General features: G+C 42.4%; 1 protein-coding gene across 1 annotated transcript in view; it reads left to right on the top strand.

The window, feature by feature from the left end:
• Positions 1–909: 909 nt before the first annotated feature.
• Positions 910–15,855, top strand: part of SOBP (sine oculis binding protein homolog) — a gene marked incomplete at both ends in the record, with an annotated part of 138,129 nt that continues 123,183 nt past the window's right edge. The window contains 2 exons of the mRNA XM_084257341.1: positions 910–1,005; positions 14,327–14,465. Coding sequence (XP_084113467.1) covers positions 910–1,005; positions 14,327–14,465 — 235 coding nt within the window. The remainder of the gene's footprint in view (positions 1,006–14,326; positions 14,466–15,855) is intronic.

Genomic DNA, 15,855 nt, shown 5'->3' with positions numbered 1-15,855 from the left:
CCCAGGGGAGCCCGGGGCCTTGGACCCGCGCCCGCAGGTCCCCGCGCCCCCCCCCGCCCATTCATTTCCCGGTGCGGCCCGCAGACCCGCTCCGGACCGCGCCCCAGCGGCGGCCGAGGGCCCAGCGGGGCGGCCGGGCGCGCGGGCGTCGGGCCGAGGGGGCGGCCTCGAGGGGCGCCGCGTCCCGGGGCCCGCCGCGGAGCCGCCGACGGCCGCGAGCAGCCCCCGGGGCCGCGCCGCACCCGCGCGCACGGCGACGGCGCAGGCCACGCCCGCCCGGGAGCTGGGGCCGCCCCCCGCTCCCCCGCCCGCGCCCCCGCCCCGCCCCGCCGCCCCCGCCCCCGCCCCGCCCCGGCCCCGGCCCGCCCCCGGCTCGGCTCGCGGGAGGCGCGGGGCGCGGGGCTGGCGCTCTCGGGGCGCACTCGCAGCCGCGCACGCTCGCCCGAGCGGCCGTCCCCGCGCCGGCCTCGGCCCCCGCGCCCATGCGGACGGACGGAGCGGCGGAAGATGGCTGACGGCCGCACGGGGCGCCGAGGATGCAGCGCGGCGGCGGCGGCGGCGGCGGGAGCGGCGGGCGCGGCGCGAGCAGCGGCGGCGGCAGCAGGGGCAGCGGCGGCGGCAGCGGCAGCGGCGGCGGCGGCGGCGGCGGGCGCAGGAGCGGCGGCGGCGGCATCCCCGAGACTCCGCGAGCTTCCTCCGCCTCTGACGGCCTCTGACGTCCTCCGCCGCTAGGCGAGACCCCGCTCCCCCGGCGCCCGCCTCCCCCCGGCCCCAGCCCCAGCCCCGGCGCCGGCGCCGGCCGCGGCCCCGCCGGCCCCGCCGCCTCCGCCAGCCTCGCCAGCCTCAGCCCCGCCGCCGCCGCCGGCGGCGCAGCAGCCATTTCATCTCCTCAGGAGCCGCGCACAGAACATGGCAGAGATGGAGAAGGAAGGGCGACCGCCGGAAAACAAGAGGAGCAGGAAGCCGGCGCACCCCGTGAAGAGGGAGATCAACGAGGAGATGAAGGTGCGGGGGCTTCGGGTGCGGGCGCCGCGCGCTGCCTCCCGCGCGCTCCCTCGGGCCGGCGCGCGGCGCGGGGCTCGGGCGCGCCTGTCAGTTCCCGCAGGATGCCCGGGCGGCGCGGCGCCGCCTCCAGGTGCGCGGCGGAGGCTGCTCGCGGCTGCGTCCCGAGGGGCGCCCCCTCAGCTCGGATGGGGGTGGAGGTGGGGGTGCCCGGGGGCCACGGGCCGTGGAACCTTCCCAGCCCCGGCTTGGCACGCGCGCGCCTCAGGGGGGATGCCGGGGCCCGCGGGGCGGAGGGCTGGGCGAGGAGGCTCTTCTAGTCAGCGCGGGAGTTTTCTGCTCCTCCTCGGGTCCAGCCCTCGGAGCCCTCAAAGTTAGCGGCCGCCCGGCCGCGGCACCCCGGCAGCGCGCGATCGCGCCCCTCTCTCCTCAGCGCGTTTCCTCGCGTGCGTCCCGCTTCCCCCCAAGGAGCGGCGGCCGCGGCGCCCCGAGGCTGTCAGTGCGGGGCGAGCTGCGGCCCGGGCGGCGCGGCCGGGTACCGCTCGGGCTCTGGGCTCGGCGGGTACCGCTCGCCCCGGCCCGCTTTGCTCGCGCGGCTGCCGCCCCCGGCTCGCCTGTGCGGGCTTCAGGTCCCAGTCGCGCCGACCCGGCGAGGCGAGGCGAGCCCCGCGCGGGGATCGCGGTCTGAGGGGCGGCCTTCGCGGGGCGCCTGCCCATTGTTCCGAAAGGCCAGCCCGAGCCCTCCCGGCGAGGCCGGGCTCCCCGCCAGGCCAGCGGTGCTCCAGAGGTGGCGGGCGCAGCCGCCTGGCGCTCCAGCTGTTCGCGTTGGAGCGATTGCACAAGAGCCGCGCTCAGCTCCGGGCCTCCGTGGCCCCCATCCCCACCCCCTTATTTTCCAAGAAGTTGAAAGGTTTGCCCGGCTTGCGTTTTGCTCGGTGTTGAGGTCACCATTCTCTCTTGAATTAAAAAAAAAAAATATATATATATATATATATTTTTTTCCTGTTTGTGAGTTACAGACAAGTGACAGATTTCAGGGTACTTTGATTTTTCATTCTGCAGCGTCTTGGTGTTCCCCATGTTCTGCAGAGAAGCACTAACACTGCCGACCAGGACTTGGTTAGTTAGATTGGTTAAGTTTGAATCAAGGGACAAACTGGGTGAAAATGGCATTGCAACTTAGTTAAATTTATTGCGATTTGACATTTTCTTGGTCAGAATAGGCTATTCTGTGAGCGTGCCTTGTATGAAGCCCATGCCTTAAGTGCATATGCTTAGCTTTCCTTTCTTCCAGAAAATGTCTGTGGAAATCTGGAATTGGGAACTTGGGTTTTTATTTCTGGATGAGGGACTTAGTGCCTGGAAGCACAAGGTGCAGCATCAGTTTAAGAAGAGGTAAGGAGATTTGCTTTGGAAATCAGTGCTATTCCATGTGATGGAAACCATCGTTGATTCCAGTGATTGCTATCCAAAAATAAGACAAGTAGGAGTTCCCTTCGAATGGGGGTGAAATCCAAGCAGTCCACAGTAACCATTCATCCTCACTGTCCCCTGTGTCCAGGTTCCTTTTCCTTTTAGTTGGGGGTGGAGGAAGAGGAGAGAGGCGAGCCACTAGGACATCACTGTGTGCACTGGCCCTTTAAAACACTGCCTAATGTGATCTATATGGATGGCAGCTTTTAAGTTTCATAGGTTCTAGAATTACAAATTAGCTAATTTTAATCAAAACATGTGAAATGTTATCCCGGCTGGATATAAAGGCTGACTGTGCTCTATGCTTGGGGCTCAAGTTGTTGACTTTGGCTGCGGGCACACTCCGTGGTTTGGGAGATAGTTGTCCTTCTACAGTATAACAGATGTTTGTCTGAACTGGTGAGGAAGAAACAAAAACAACATTGTGTGAAGGGGGAAAATTACACAATTTTTAGCCAATGCTGCAGGACTAAGTATGGAATTAACCTTCGTGCACAGAATTTCCTCTTTTAAAATGTTATTTTTCTTCCAAATCACCACCTACCATTTGAAGTTTCAGTCCTCATCATCTTAGTACAGAGTAGCATTAAAAAAGAAGTTTTACACTGCAAATAATTCAATTGCCTGTAGGATGGGTTTTTTCTCTCTGGCTTGGAACAATGTATAGGAGACCTTTGGCTGAAATCTTCAGTCATGTCCATACAGACACCGTGTCAGTGAGTCATGAAATTACATTTCTAGTGAAAAAAGTTTAGGAGGCATTCCTGTAATAAAAGTCCTTATTTTAAAAATGATTTCTCAAAGTCAAAAGGTGGAAGGGTTCTGAACTCATGAATATTTTTCTGCTTTTAGTATTAATAACGTCATCAATGAAACCTCTCCGCACACCTCGTGGTATTATTACCCCTCCATTTCCCCAAACCTGAAGTGTAGAGTAACATAACAAGTTGGTTGCCCTGTATAAAAATATGTGCAACAAAATGTCACCGAGAACACAATGTGGCCTTGTGCAGCTTCATATCGGTGCCGCTGGAGCTGCCTGGCTGTGTTTGCCTTCATCTGAACGGCTTTCATCTGGACCAGTGTAAACTAAGCCCTAGTAAGTAATCACTGCCCGGCAGAAAGAAAGGAATGTATACAGCTAGCACGGCCTAAGCTGTAAAAACGGAAACCTGAGCCCCCACTGCGGATCACATATCAAGGCTTGAAGGTAGGGGAAATGAAAGGGGGAAAGAGGAGAGAGCGAATGGAAAAGTCAGCCTGGGAAGTGGAGGATCAGGAGGAGGCCCCCCTTCGGGAGATTTGGCTCAGGGATTAGGGAATTTTATCGTGGTGTACGGTGACCTACTCAGGTTTCAACACTAGTTGGATCAAGTTGCTTCTCTGCGAGCTGAAAGAAAAAGGACTGGTGTGTATGTGATTTTTTTTCCCCTTCGGGTAATAGAAAGGACATTGGTACAAGTGTCTATTTTAAGTACAGCAAATGCAGGGCACTGAGAATGAGCAACAAAATTGCCTCATCATACAGACTTTTTTCCCCCCCAAGATTTCCTAATTGAGATAGTCACATATTTATTTAAAAATGTCTGGAGAAGACGCACTGGCTGAGGTTTAGCTGACACCAGTAATGGCATGGAGATTGTCTTCATGTGGCTGGGAGCTAATGTTGGTTGCTGTTTCACTAGATCAGATATTGAATTACATTTTCCTTATCACTGGTTTAATGTACATGGCAATTGTAACAAATTTAAATTTGATACAATATAATTTTGTGTGTGAAAAGTACATGACTTGGCATGGCTTGCTTAAGTGTACTTAGTAGAAACTATCTTCCAGTAGAAATATTTGTCTCATGACCTTTGCAATGTTTCTTTATCTTTCTCCCTCCCTTCATCCTGGTTCTTGAAGATTCATGACTGCACTTTCAATCCTATACCTTAATTAGTTACCAACAAAAAGGTTTTAAAAAAAATTAGATGGCAAATCAACTTATATTTTGACCTTTTGTTTCTAAAATGAATATTGTGATTGTATCTAATGTAATGTCTTTGGCATATTGTTAGCTCACATGTCATAATGAAATGATATTAGGAGGAATTCTATCATATGGAAAGGTAGATTCATTTCAGAAGTTCATCCAGGCCATGGTAGATATACTATAAAAACTAATTTGTACCATTGGATGTGTGACTGTACATATATGTGTAAGTAAAAGTATAGTTGCATTTAAGTGTATATGTTTTGAATACATAAATCTTAGTGAGTGTGATTGACTAGTGGCTATGGAACAATGATGTAACTAAAAAAAATCTAAACTACAAATAGAGATAATGAGTCAGATTTTTATCTTTTAAAACGCTGAGAAAACTAACTCCATTAGATCAAACACTGCTCTGGAAACTTTCCTAAACAAACCATAATTAATGTATTTGCAATTTTTTTGTTATCAGTCACTAAACTACAGGATAACCTGTGTTAAATATCTTGGGGTCTACTTTTTTGAAGTTTTCTGTCTATAAATATTCTCATTAAGTAATTTGTACCTAAAATTATGTTTCAGCCTTGATGCCTACAGTTAGAGGCAGGCACATCTGTTAGAATTTAGTAGTAAACTTACCACAAGATTTTCTATTTTGGTTTCTGATGGTCTCCATTTGGCATTCAAAATGACCTGTGTCAATTGCATAGACAATAAAGGAAGCTGCAGAGCTGAGCTGGTGAGTACAGTGAAATAGTTTGACTTTTAGGAAAAAGTAGAGAAGTCAGAGTGTGGATAGGAAAAGTCAGCATGTATAAGCTTGATATCAGCTCATTACTAAAACAGGCATTTTTTTCAGTTTTGCTATTGAAACTCCATCCTGGTGTCAGACTCGGTAAGTCCCAGGAACCTAGAAAGTGGGCTTGGGGCTAGATCTCATGGTGGCAATCACAAATTATGTCAGACCTCCTCCCTGACTGAGCAGTAGCCTCAGGTGTGCCACGTGGCAGGGGACTAACGTCAGCAGGACGAGGGCTTTTAGGAGGTGGGGTACAACGTTCCTGAATCCACCAGCCTTGTCATCCATATTGCTCTCAGTTGTCCTGCTCAGGGCTTCAGTCTAAACCCCTCAGAGATGGTCCTGGGAGGGCTCTGAAAGCTATGCATTCTGCTCTGATTAGCCTAGGGGTTTTTGAAAAATGTTTTTCTCCATCTGTGAACCTGTGAGTATGATATGCAGAAGAGTGAGATTCTCCGAACCTTATGCAACTTGCAGGTTCCAGAGACGAGGAAATGGAAAGGAACCACTCCACTTCCTCCCGAATCTGAAATAAACATTTGAACTAGAAGAAAATGAGTCTGACAGACTCATTCCCTTCTGCGTTTCCTGCCTCTGTGCTTGCCAAGCACTGCTCTGAGAAGCCAAGCCCTGCACTCCTTGTATGAAAGACAGACTCACAGAAACCAAGAGGTAACAGAGTTTTAAAAGGAAAGTCAAAAACAGGGCCTCAAAAAAGGCAAATATCTGTGAGCCAAAGCGAGGAGTGTCTGTAAAAGGAGAGTTCCAGGGAAGGATAGTGTCTTGTTAAGGTGGCTGGACCTTTTCTCTCCTAAGGAAATGTCCCTTTTATGAAGTTTTTATACTTCTTCTTTAAAACAAAATTTATTAGAAAATCTCTGAAGTCTAAAACTTGCTCTTGTGGAATTCGGGAAGTCAGCCACACTGTGCTCTCAGGCTAATAAGATTATTGAATATTTTCCTAAAAGAGACGGGTACAGGGTAGAATGAGAAAAAACAGAGTACTTTGTTTTTGATGGTGCCAATTGAAACATGTAAATGGACATGAAAGCGTGTGGTGAGAGGTTTGCTGAATGTATATTATAGGATCTGTGCATGGTCGGGTGGGTGGGTGTGAATATCACTTATATAACTGAAGGGCTGTAGGACTCTGTCCCGCTTCAAGGCCCGTGGCTTTGGCATGGACAGGAAACAATATAACAAGTCTTGGTGACTTTTAGGGCAGTTCTGCAGCTGTGATAGGACCCAGCTGCGCACAGCTGCACACCTGCCACGCCTGCCAGTGTTAGCTTGAGGGCTGATCTCTGCAATCTCACAGCATTTGTTTGACCTTTAGAACATTTGATGTCCTGGTCAGAGATTAAAACATGGGGATGTAACTGTCTGCTCTTTACCACAAGACATGTGGAATCACGTGATTTTGGCTTCATTTGCTAATTGTAACATCACCCAATTCAGAATATGTTGGTGAGAGCAAGGCTTTCTCCTCAGGTCTGATCTATGCTTGAGCCATGTCCTCTGCCCAAAGAACTGACTTATAATTACAGTGTTGTGACTGAAAACAACACTTCACAATGACCCAAATGGAGTGCAGTGGCTATCTTCAAAGGATTTCAAGCTAAAAAACTGTAGTTCAAGTAAAAACAGCAGGACTCAATGGGTAAAGGCGGCCCCAAGAGTGCGAGTTTGGGGCTCTTATTATTGCATCATGTTGATGACCCTCTGTCTGGGGCAGTCTGTGGGGAGGGGGTCTTCTAGGTCTACCTCCTGATTCAGTGGGATCATCAATATGGCAGTACTTGGTCATCTGTAAAGGGCTCTTCCAGTACTATTTTAATGTTACCTCACAGCTTTGTTCTTGGCAGAACCATAAAATAAAATTGATCCACTGGGTCAGTGCTAGGAGAAATGACTCTTAGACTTAGTCCCAAGTCAGACCTTGGAATAGTTAGATGTCTTTTTTTTTTTTTAAGATTTATTTATGTATGCGTACAAGAGCTGCAGGTCAGAGATGTGGGGGGTGAGAGGTCTCACTAGAGACAGAGTGGGGAACAGAACAGGCAGACAGACTGAAATACACTGCTGAGCAGAGCAGCGGACAAGACAGCAAATGTCTGCCTCGCCATGTGGGTTGCTCCCGGGCCGGCCGGGGATCGAACTCATGTTGCCAAGGCTGCGGATTGCTTCCTAGTGCAGTGCTTTCACCCCTTGTGCCAACAGGGAGGCCCCAGGAATAGTTAGATGTCTAATCAAGTTAAATTCCTACTTCCGACAAAAGAAACTGCCTCTCTTTTCAAATCTTTATTAGCAAGTCCAATGATTGTTAAGAGAGACGTAGTGTGAAGTCTGTCAGACTACATGAAGGTGAAAAGGGAGTTAAATATTTTCCAAAATTAACCATCATTCTATTATTCATAACCTTAACTGGCAGAGATACTTGCGCTGCTTTCTCCTACCTTGTAAGTTGCTCAGGTGGGGGTTTCCTTTTCCTTTGTAAGTATTTCTCATATGCCCCACTTTCTTGGATAATGTGTGTCAGAATGTTTTGAAGTTAAGTAATGAAACTGACAGATCCTTTTTGTTGTCATTAGGATTGTGAACATAGCTGACATGCCTGTCTAAGAGAAGATTGTGTTAATTAATTTTTAATTAAAAATATCTTTTAATTTTTACAGAAATAATAAATGGACATACAAATAGTAGAGCAAGCAATTCAAATAAACAAAAGGGAAAACAAAGCCTGTGATTATCTCACCCAGAAACAATTACTGTCAACATTTTGATATATGTCTTTTCATGCCCTTTTCTATGTCTGATATATAGTTTAAAAAAATGGTCTCAGAATACTAACCTTCCTTTTAAAACTTAATATACTGTTAATAGCTTTTCATGGCAGCAAAAATTTACATGAAGTATATATTTTAGTGGCAAAATAGTATTCCATTTTACTCATTCTGTAATGAAGCTCTAATTTACTTGACTAAATTCCTATTGTTTGACATACAATTTTTTTCTAGGAAAATAGCACTGATATAAATATTCCTGAAAATGCATATTTTTGCACCTATTTCTTCAGAATATTTCCCACAATATCTAGAAATAAAATTGCTGAGTCAAGGATATGTGGGTTTTGTTTGTTTGTTTGTTTGTTTTTTTAATTTATATCTTTTACATCACTGTGTATTCCCCGGAAAATTCCCATCACTGGCAAACCTTCACCCTAGTCCCTTGTGCTCTTCTCTCCCCTGTTTTGATCCCTTTTCTTCTCCTCTCTTACAGAATGTCTCTTATTTATGGTTGCCTGCTAGTTTTGCATTTTATTATTATTATTGTCCCTCTGTATTACTCCTGTACATGAAACCATTCGATATTTTTCTTTTTCCTTTTGGCTTATTTCACTGAGCATGATCCCTTCTAGCTCCATCCATGTTGTTGTGAATGGCATGAGTTTATCTTTTTGATTGCTGAATAGTGTTCCATCGTGTGTGTGTGTGTGTGTGTGTGTGTGTGTGTGTGTATACACACCACATCTTCTTGATCTGGTCATCTATTTTTGGGCATTTGGGTTGTTTCTGTATCTTACCTATTGTAAATAGTGCTACAATAAACAGGGGTATAGGTGTTCTTTTGAATTAATGTTTTTGTGTCTTTTGGGTAGATTCCTAGGAGGAATATGTACATTTTTAAGGCTTTTAGTGATGGAGTCAAATTACCTTTTCTAAAAGTTGTTGTCAGGCCTCCCCAGGTGGCACAGTGGTTGAGCGCTGGCCTGCTAAGCTGCCTGCAACTTCTGCAGCGCGGGTTCGATCCCTGGCTGCAGGCGCCAGCGAGGGTCCCAAATGGTGTGACAGACCTCTCCTGCCACGCCCGCTGCTCCCCTCAGCAGTGTGTTTCGTCAGTCTGCCTGTTCTGTTCCATGCTCTGGCACTGGTGAATTCTCTCACCCTCCTGCTCTTCTGACTGTACCCAGTGCTTATATAAATAATTAAATAAATCTGTTAAAAAAAAAAAAAAAAGACAAGAAAGTACCTTTAAAAAAATAAATAAATAAAAGTTGTCAACTTAAATTCCCAATAGTTTGAGAGTCTTCATTAACACTGGATATTATAATTTGTTTTAACTTTCATTTATTTATTTTTAGAATCAGATATCTGATAATTTTGTTTTATCATTCTTCTCCGTCAATACATTTTTAAAAAATATTTGTGGATGTATCTAAATGTATTAGCACATTTATTGAGTGCATTCTAAGTGCTAGGTATCATGTAAGATGAAGCATAAAATGAAGTAAAAGAGTTCTGTCCTCAATTGACTTACAGTGTATGTGAGATACATAATGTATTTTACTAGAATTGGGGCTTGGAGTCAAAATGGAAATTATATTTGTGGGGAGAGGGAGGACATGATTTTTCCCTCATTTGAATGAATGATTGGGAGCACTTTGAAGACTTTCTGCCTTCTTGGATAGATTACAAAGTTAAAAACACATTAATATTCAGTTATGCAAGACCTGGTATGAAAGAAATAAGTGGTGCCTACCTACTTTTTAAGATGTTTGGTGTTTTCAAAATAAAATTATTCATCCTTTTTGAAGACTTTGACATACTTGTGTTACAGAGGTAGTTTAAGAATTTGGAATTACCACTATTTTCAAAGTGACTTGCAGTCAGCTCTATTATTTACCTGGTAAAATTTTCAATTAAAAATCATATAGATTGAACTTTGACACTAGGAATATTTCCACTTGAATAAGGAGAATATTTAATGAATGCCCTAGGAATTAAGTTCAAATAAAAATAAATTTTGCCAGTATCAAAAGAACTCAGGAAGAGTTGGGAAATAGTAAAATTTCCTGCTTTCCGCCATCTTTCTATGACCTGTTTTTTTTTTAATTCTAGGAAGACATCATGGTTTCAGAATAATCCTTAGGATTGTTTTCTTTCCTCTGGAGTCCTGTAGGCAAGAGAATGGCATCGGAAAGGACAAGGAAGAGGTCTAGGGGTAAAGTATTAGAATTGCAAAGTGGTTAGAGTCAGAAATGAGTAAAAAAAATTGTAAAAATGAGATTAAATTTCCAACAATACAAATAGTTAGGAGAATAGTGGCAAATCACTAATCCCAAAGCAGGTGAAATCGTAGTATTAGTATATATGCCATGGATGGAAAGCTCTTTAAATGTGAGAATTATGGACGTGGTTATCTTTGGATTTGCTGACACATTTGACTATACAGAATTTATAATAGAAAAAGATTTAGTATAAGAATTGGAAGATCTGTATTTTAGTTGATTTTACTGGGTGATCTTTCAGACCTTTCATTTACCTACTTGATGCTCTAATTTTCTGGTGTAAAATGAGGATGTTACATACATTCATCAAAAGTTTATTGTGGAAATCAAATACCTAACTTACAGGGTTATTGAACGGAACAAGAGCGTTAAAGGATGTGGAAGCACTGTAAAGTGCTATAAAAGTGTTAGACATTATCATTATAATTATAGTGACCTATTTTCCAAACCCAAATTGGACCACATGGTATGAGAGTGGATTTTTGTGCCACTTCCAAGGGCGAGAGGCAGTCTGCAAAATGTGATTTAGATGCCAGAATATTGAAATTTCTGGCACATTTTGATGGTTTATGGGAGCAATGATAAAATATTTGAACTAGTGGCTGTTCAGTAAAATTTATGATGTGTGATCACTATAATTATGATATTTCTTTGCAAAAGGTATTTTATTTCTTGTATAAGTAGTTGTTGTTTGATTTCACAGAATCTTGGAGCTTGAGGGACTTTAAGAGACTCTACTTAAGTTTGCTGTCTTAAGGTCCAGGACAAATGCAGGGTGAAGATTTTTAGGGAAGCAAATTTTACAATTTCCCTTAGTACAGTAACTTGTCTTATTATTGAACATTCTTGTCTCAAAGATCTCTCAGCATTTTAATGCATCACTTTAAAAAAAAAAACTTACTTCAACTTATGTAGGAAATGAATTATTTTAAAAATAGAAACCTTTTTAAAGAATAATAATACCAAAAATGTTGGAAAAAACCATTTGAATTCTCTACCAGAAGGACTTGAAAATCCTCATGGGCCATAAACATTGAATTCATTTCTCTCAGAATATATTGTTTCTTGGAGGATAGCTGCAAAAATCTATTTCGTTTCTCAAGCCCATAGCTACCATCAAATTCTTTCTAGAAATGAAAACATTTAAATTACTCATTCATTGGAATTCTTTGATTTTTTTAATATAATAGTATGTAAGACAAAGGTAATAGTCTCTTGTTACACTACAAGAAACCTTGGTGTCTTTTTCTGTCATCTTGTTTCTCCTTCCATGAAAGGTGGGGTTTATGGCTTGAGGCCTTGTAACCTTTTGCTTTCTGCTTTTGCAGTCATAGTTTTCAAAATATAAAGGTACATGTTCTTATTTTCAATGACAAGAAAGGGAATGTTTTAGAGTTTTTCACTGACATTTATAGTAACTTAGAAGTCATAGAATAGATCAAGTACTATTGATTGTTCCATGAAGGCTCAGAATTTTTCAGTACAAACCATAAACTAAGTGATGCAGTTAAAATACCCAAATAACATGAATTTGGTGTTAATAATCCAGTTGAGGTTTCAGCCTTTACCCAAACTTATGGATTCTATCCCTGAGATTGGCTCTGAAAGGCTGAATGGATTTGCAGCTGGACTAAAACAAACAAATCTATATCCTTGGCTGGGAAGTTGCTTCATGAATTATGCATCTGTGGCCTTTGTGTCACTTTAGAGGTTAGACAGAACCAGAAAGAGAGGTATCCAGAATCAGACGGTCTACAAAATTGGATATGGTGGCCAAGAGTTACTGTGCCAAAAATTTTTTGTCTCGTTGGCACACTTTTAGAGATTGGGGCAAACAGCATACAGACCAATAGGGTGACTTGAACTTGGCTTTAAACACTGTTGGCAATTGGTTTTTCAATGCAAGGTGCGATCATTATACTTTGAGATTCTGCTGCCAGGCCATTGATGGAGGATCTCTATTTGTTAGCTTAGGGACTGTCATTCTCCTGTCCAGGCACTCAGCTTAGTGAAAGAAATTGGGTGTTAGAGGAGATTGACGCCTCATTAAAAGGATTTCTTTTGATTGAGTAGAGCAGCATTTAGCCGAGTCCTCCTCAGTGGTATTCCAGAAGTTGCCGAGCTTATTATTCATATCGATCATATCATCTTTGTGCATTCATGAAAAGAATGTCTATTTAATGTGGACATGACCAGCCATCAGAAAGAGTAAATGCCTCACTAAAGCTTGATATAGCTGACTGTTGGCCTTGTGGATTGTAACACCGAATCAATCTAGCTAGGTTTTTTTTAATTGCTTGTGCACTTTATCATCACAGATCGACCCAGTTGGTTCTCTGAGCTTAAGTGGGCACTAAAGCAAAAGAATCTAACATGCTGTGTGTGGTTTGAAATGCCGAGTTTGTTTTTATGGAGTCAGTAGTGTAATATCTTTTCTTTTTTTATGCAACCCCTGCTGAAATCTGAAATTGTGAAATTCAAGAGAACACAAAACTCACTTTGAGGCTGTGCACACTGTGGCTTAGCCTGGGTGCTCTGTTTCAGGTATCTAAATTATACATCACAGTGCAATTCAGAAATAATGTCTTTTAGGGAGAGTGAGAAAAGATTCTTTGAGCCGCAGAAAAGGTTAGAATAGTTTTTCTAGCTCAGTCTAGAAGGCTCAGGATGCCTTGCCAGATGGAGGGTTTTTTAATTTATTCAACAAAATTTATTAAACCCTTAATGTGTAGTATAATCTCCTTTTTGTTAAAATTTCTTCCAGCTTTATTGAAATATAATTGGCATATAACATTGTATACTGTTTAGAATATATAACTGTTGATTTGGTACATTTATATATTGCAAAATGATCCCTATCATAGCATTAGCTACCATTCTGCCAAATAGTCACTACCTTTTCTGTAGTGTGAACATTTAAGATCTACTGTCTTAGCAACATTCAAGTTTATAATACAGTAGTATTAGCTATAATCACCAAAGTGTACATTAGATCCCAAAACTTGTTAATCTTGGAATTGGAAGTATGCACCTTTGATCAGTTCTCCTACCCTACATCCCCCTGGTAACTACCACTCCACCCTGTTTGTCAGATCGAGATGCTTTGAAAGTCAAACATGAGCATTAAGTCCACCAATACGCACAGTCTTACCTTTTGTTTCCAGATCTAGCAGTTTTTAAGTTCATAAAAACCATTCGCCTGATAGTGAAGCTTTAACCTGTCCAACTCTAGCTATTATTTTCACAGCTTGATATCTACAATAACAGTATTAATTATATTATATTGATTGATAGTTGATAAAGTATTTCCATTCATTATCCAAAATCTGGGCTGGCCAGTAGTAACCTTAGAGTTATTTGATACTTGTATGCTGCTTATCAGAAGACAATCATAATGACCTTTAATTTCACAGGGAAAGTCTGTCATTAATGAAATTTGAAAAGCAAATTATGCATTGATTTTTAAAGAATGCTCTTGCAAAAGGGAAAATTAAAAAAAAGAGATCTTTGTAGCTTATTCAGCTTACTTTGTGGCAGTGTTTGACAATTGAGAAATTATTTCTTTACTGAGATTTTGTTTTATCTTAAATGAATCATGTAAAGAAACACCTGAATCAAAAAGCAATTGTGTTTTCAATTAATCTAAGCCACAAGAGGTCGATTAATTGTTTTCATTTTCAAAATCTTTTCTTAGCTATTTCTGTGCTTTAGTTTTCAATATTTTTGTGTTAGTGTATAGACTTTGCAGAAGAATATGCTAAAATATTGGTAAATGCCCTTTTTCTTATTATCTTTAAATTGCAAATGTCTGAAGGCCTGTCATAATTGGATGCACCATCCTGAAATTTAAATGCATTACAATCTTTGAACGTGATTTGAAAAATGAACACAACGCTAGGGGAGGTGGGACAGAGCTGGCAGCAAACGGGTAGTGCAAGCAATTCGATTTATATATTCTTTTAAACTAGTTATTGATTATATAAATAAGTAGCCTGTTTTCTTTTAGAACTTTGCAGAAAACACCATGAATGAACTCCTTGGCTGGTATGGTTATGATAAGGTTGAATTGAAAGATGGTGAAGATATTGAATTCAGGAGCTACCCTACAGATGGAGAGACTCGGCAGCATATTTCTGTTCTCAAAGGTAATGACATTTAATGTCCTTTTGTTCATGCAAAGAAGCATTAACTATCTCAACCTGCCAGAATTGACTTGCTTTGGGACTTGTTTGTTGATTGTGTCAATGGTTGATTTAAATGTGTGCCCCCAATAGTACTTACCTATAAGTAGAATTCCATAGAATTTAAGAGGACAAAAGAGACATAGCTTAATCTCCTTCCAGCAAAGGGAGCTAGCTAGATCAGGGCTAAGGACCTTAAGATCTGTGTATAGTCTTACCTACAACTTTAAAGAAAGGGACAGTGTTTAACTTCCCTAAGACCTTTGATAAATCAGTTGTTGAGGACTGGTGCTTTCTGTTAAGTGAAATGTTAGGTGTAGATTTTAAGACTACAAGAGAGAATCACAGTTAGCTTGGTAATTCTTCCATTCCCTTTTTTGAGTATAAAGGGTTGTAAAGGAAAGCCGTAATTTTGCTTTGTTCTTGAAGTTTTCATCTTTTTCCCACCCTATAGTCTATCCAGTAAGATGAGGAGTAAGAAAATAGTATGTGACTGGATCCTATTTTCCTCTGTAAGAATTTTCACTAAAGCTGAACCAATGAATGGAAATGTAGAGATTCTAAAGGGTTGAATTAACACTGATTTTATTGGGTAGCAGTGCCAGGTATCTCGTGATAGAACCATTGGTGGGTATTGAGAGACTGAATTTACAAACCTAAATTTGGAATGAGTGTTTGGAGAGAAAGAGAGAAAGACACAGAGAGAGAGAAAGAGAGAGAGAGAGAGAGAGAGAATATGTGCGTGCATTACCACCCCCGCCCCCCATTTGGGGCATTTTAATAAAATGTGGGTAAAACTAATTATTGTCATTGGCAACTTACTTAATCAGTATTTACATTGCATTCAGAATCTATTGGCATAAACTACCTGTTCATGCATTTTATTTCCAGCCACTAAGATAGAGCTTTTCCTTATATACCAAGCAACAAAATGTAAATGAGCTGTCCTGCAGGCATGTGGAATCAAACGTACGTGACAAATTTTATGTTAAGCTTGCTATGAAATTGTACACATCATGTTACAGAGATAGTATCATCAATTTCACTGTAAATGAAAAATGCAAGTCATGATTTTATAGTCTATAAACTAATAGCTTGAATCATACTTGGTCTAAGCAATAATTTTTGCCACTAGGGAACATGAAGAGTAAGTATATGTTACTAAAGGGAAAAAGTTGCTTTCCATGGTTGAGGTTTTTTTTTTTAATAATTCATATGCAAGGATACAATTCACAAAGGTAATATTATTATAAATTTTCTTTATTTTCATTTTTGTTAATTTTTTTTTTTAGATTTATTTATTTATATAAGCACTGGGTACAGTCAGAAGCATGGGAGGGTGAGAGAATTCACC

The sequence above is a fragment of the Talpa europaea genome (genome assembly GCF_964194135.1).
Source record: "Talpa europaea genome assembly, chromosome: 2".
NCBI lineage: Eukaryota > Metazoa > Chordata > Mammalia > Eulipotyphla > Talpidae > Talpa > Talpa europaea.
This window is presented reverse-complemented; position numbering and strand designations above follow the sequence as displayed.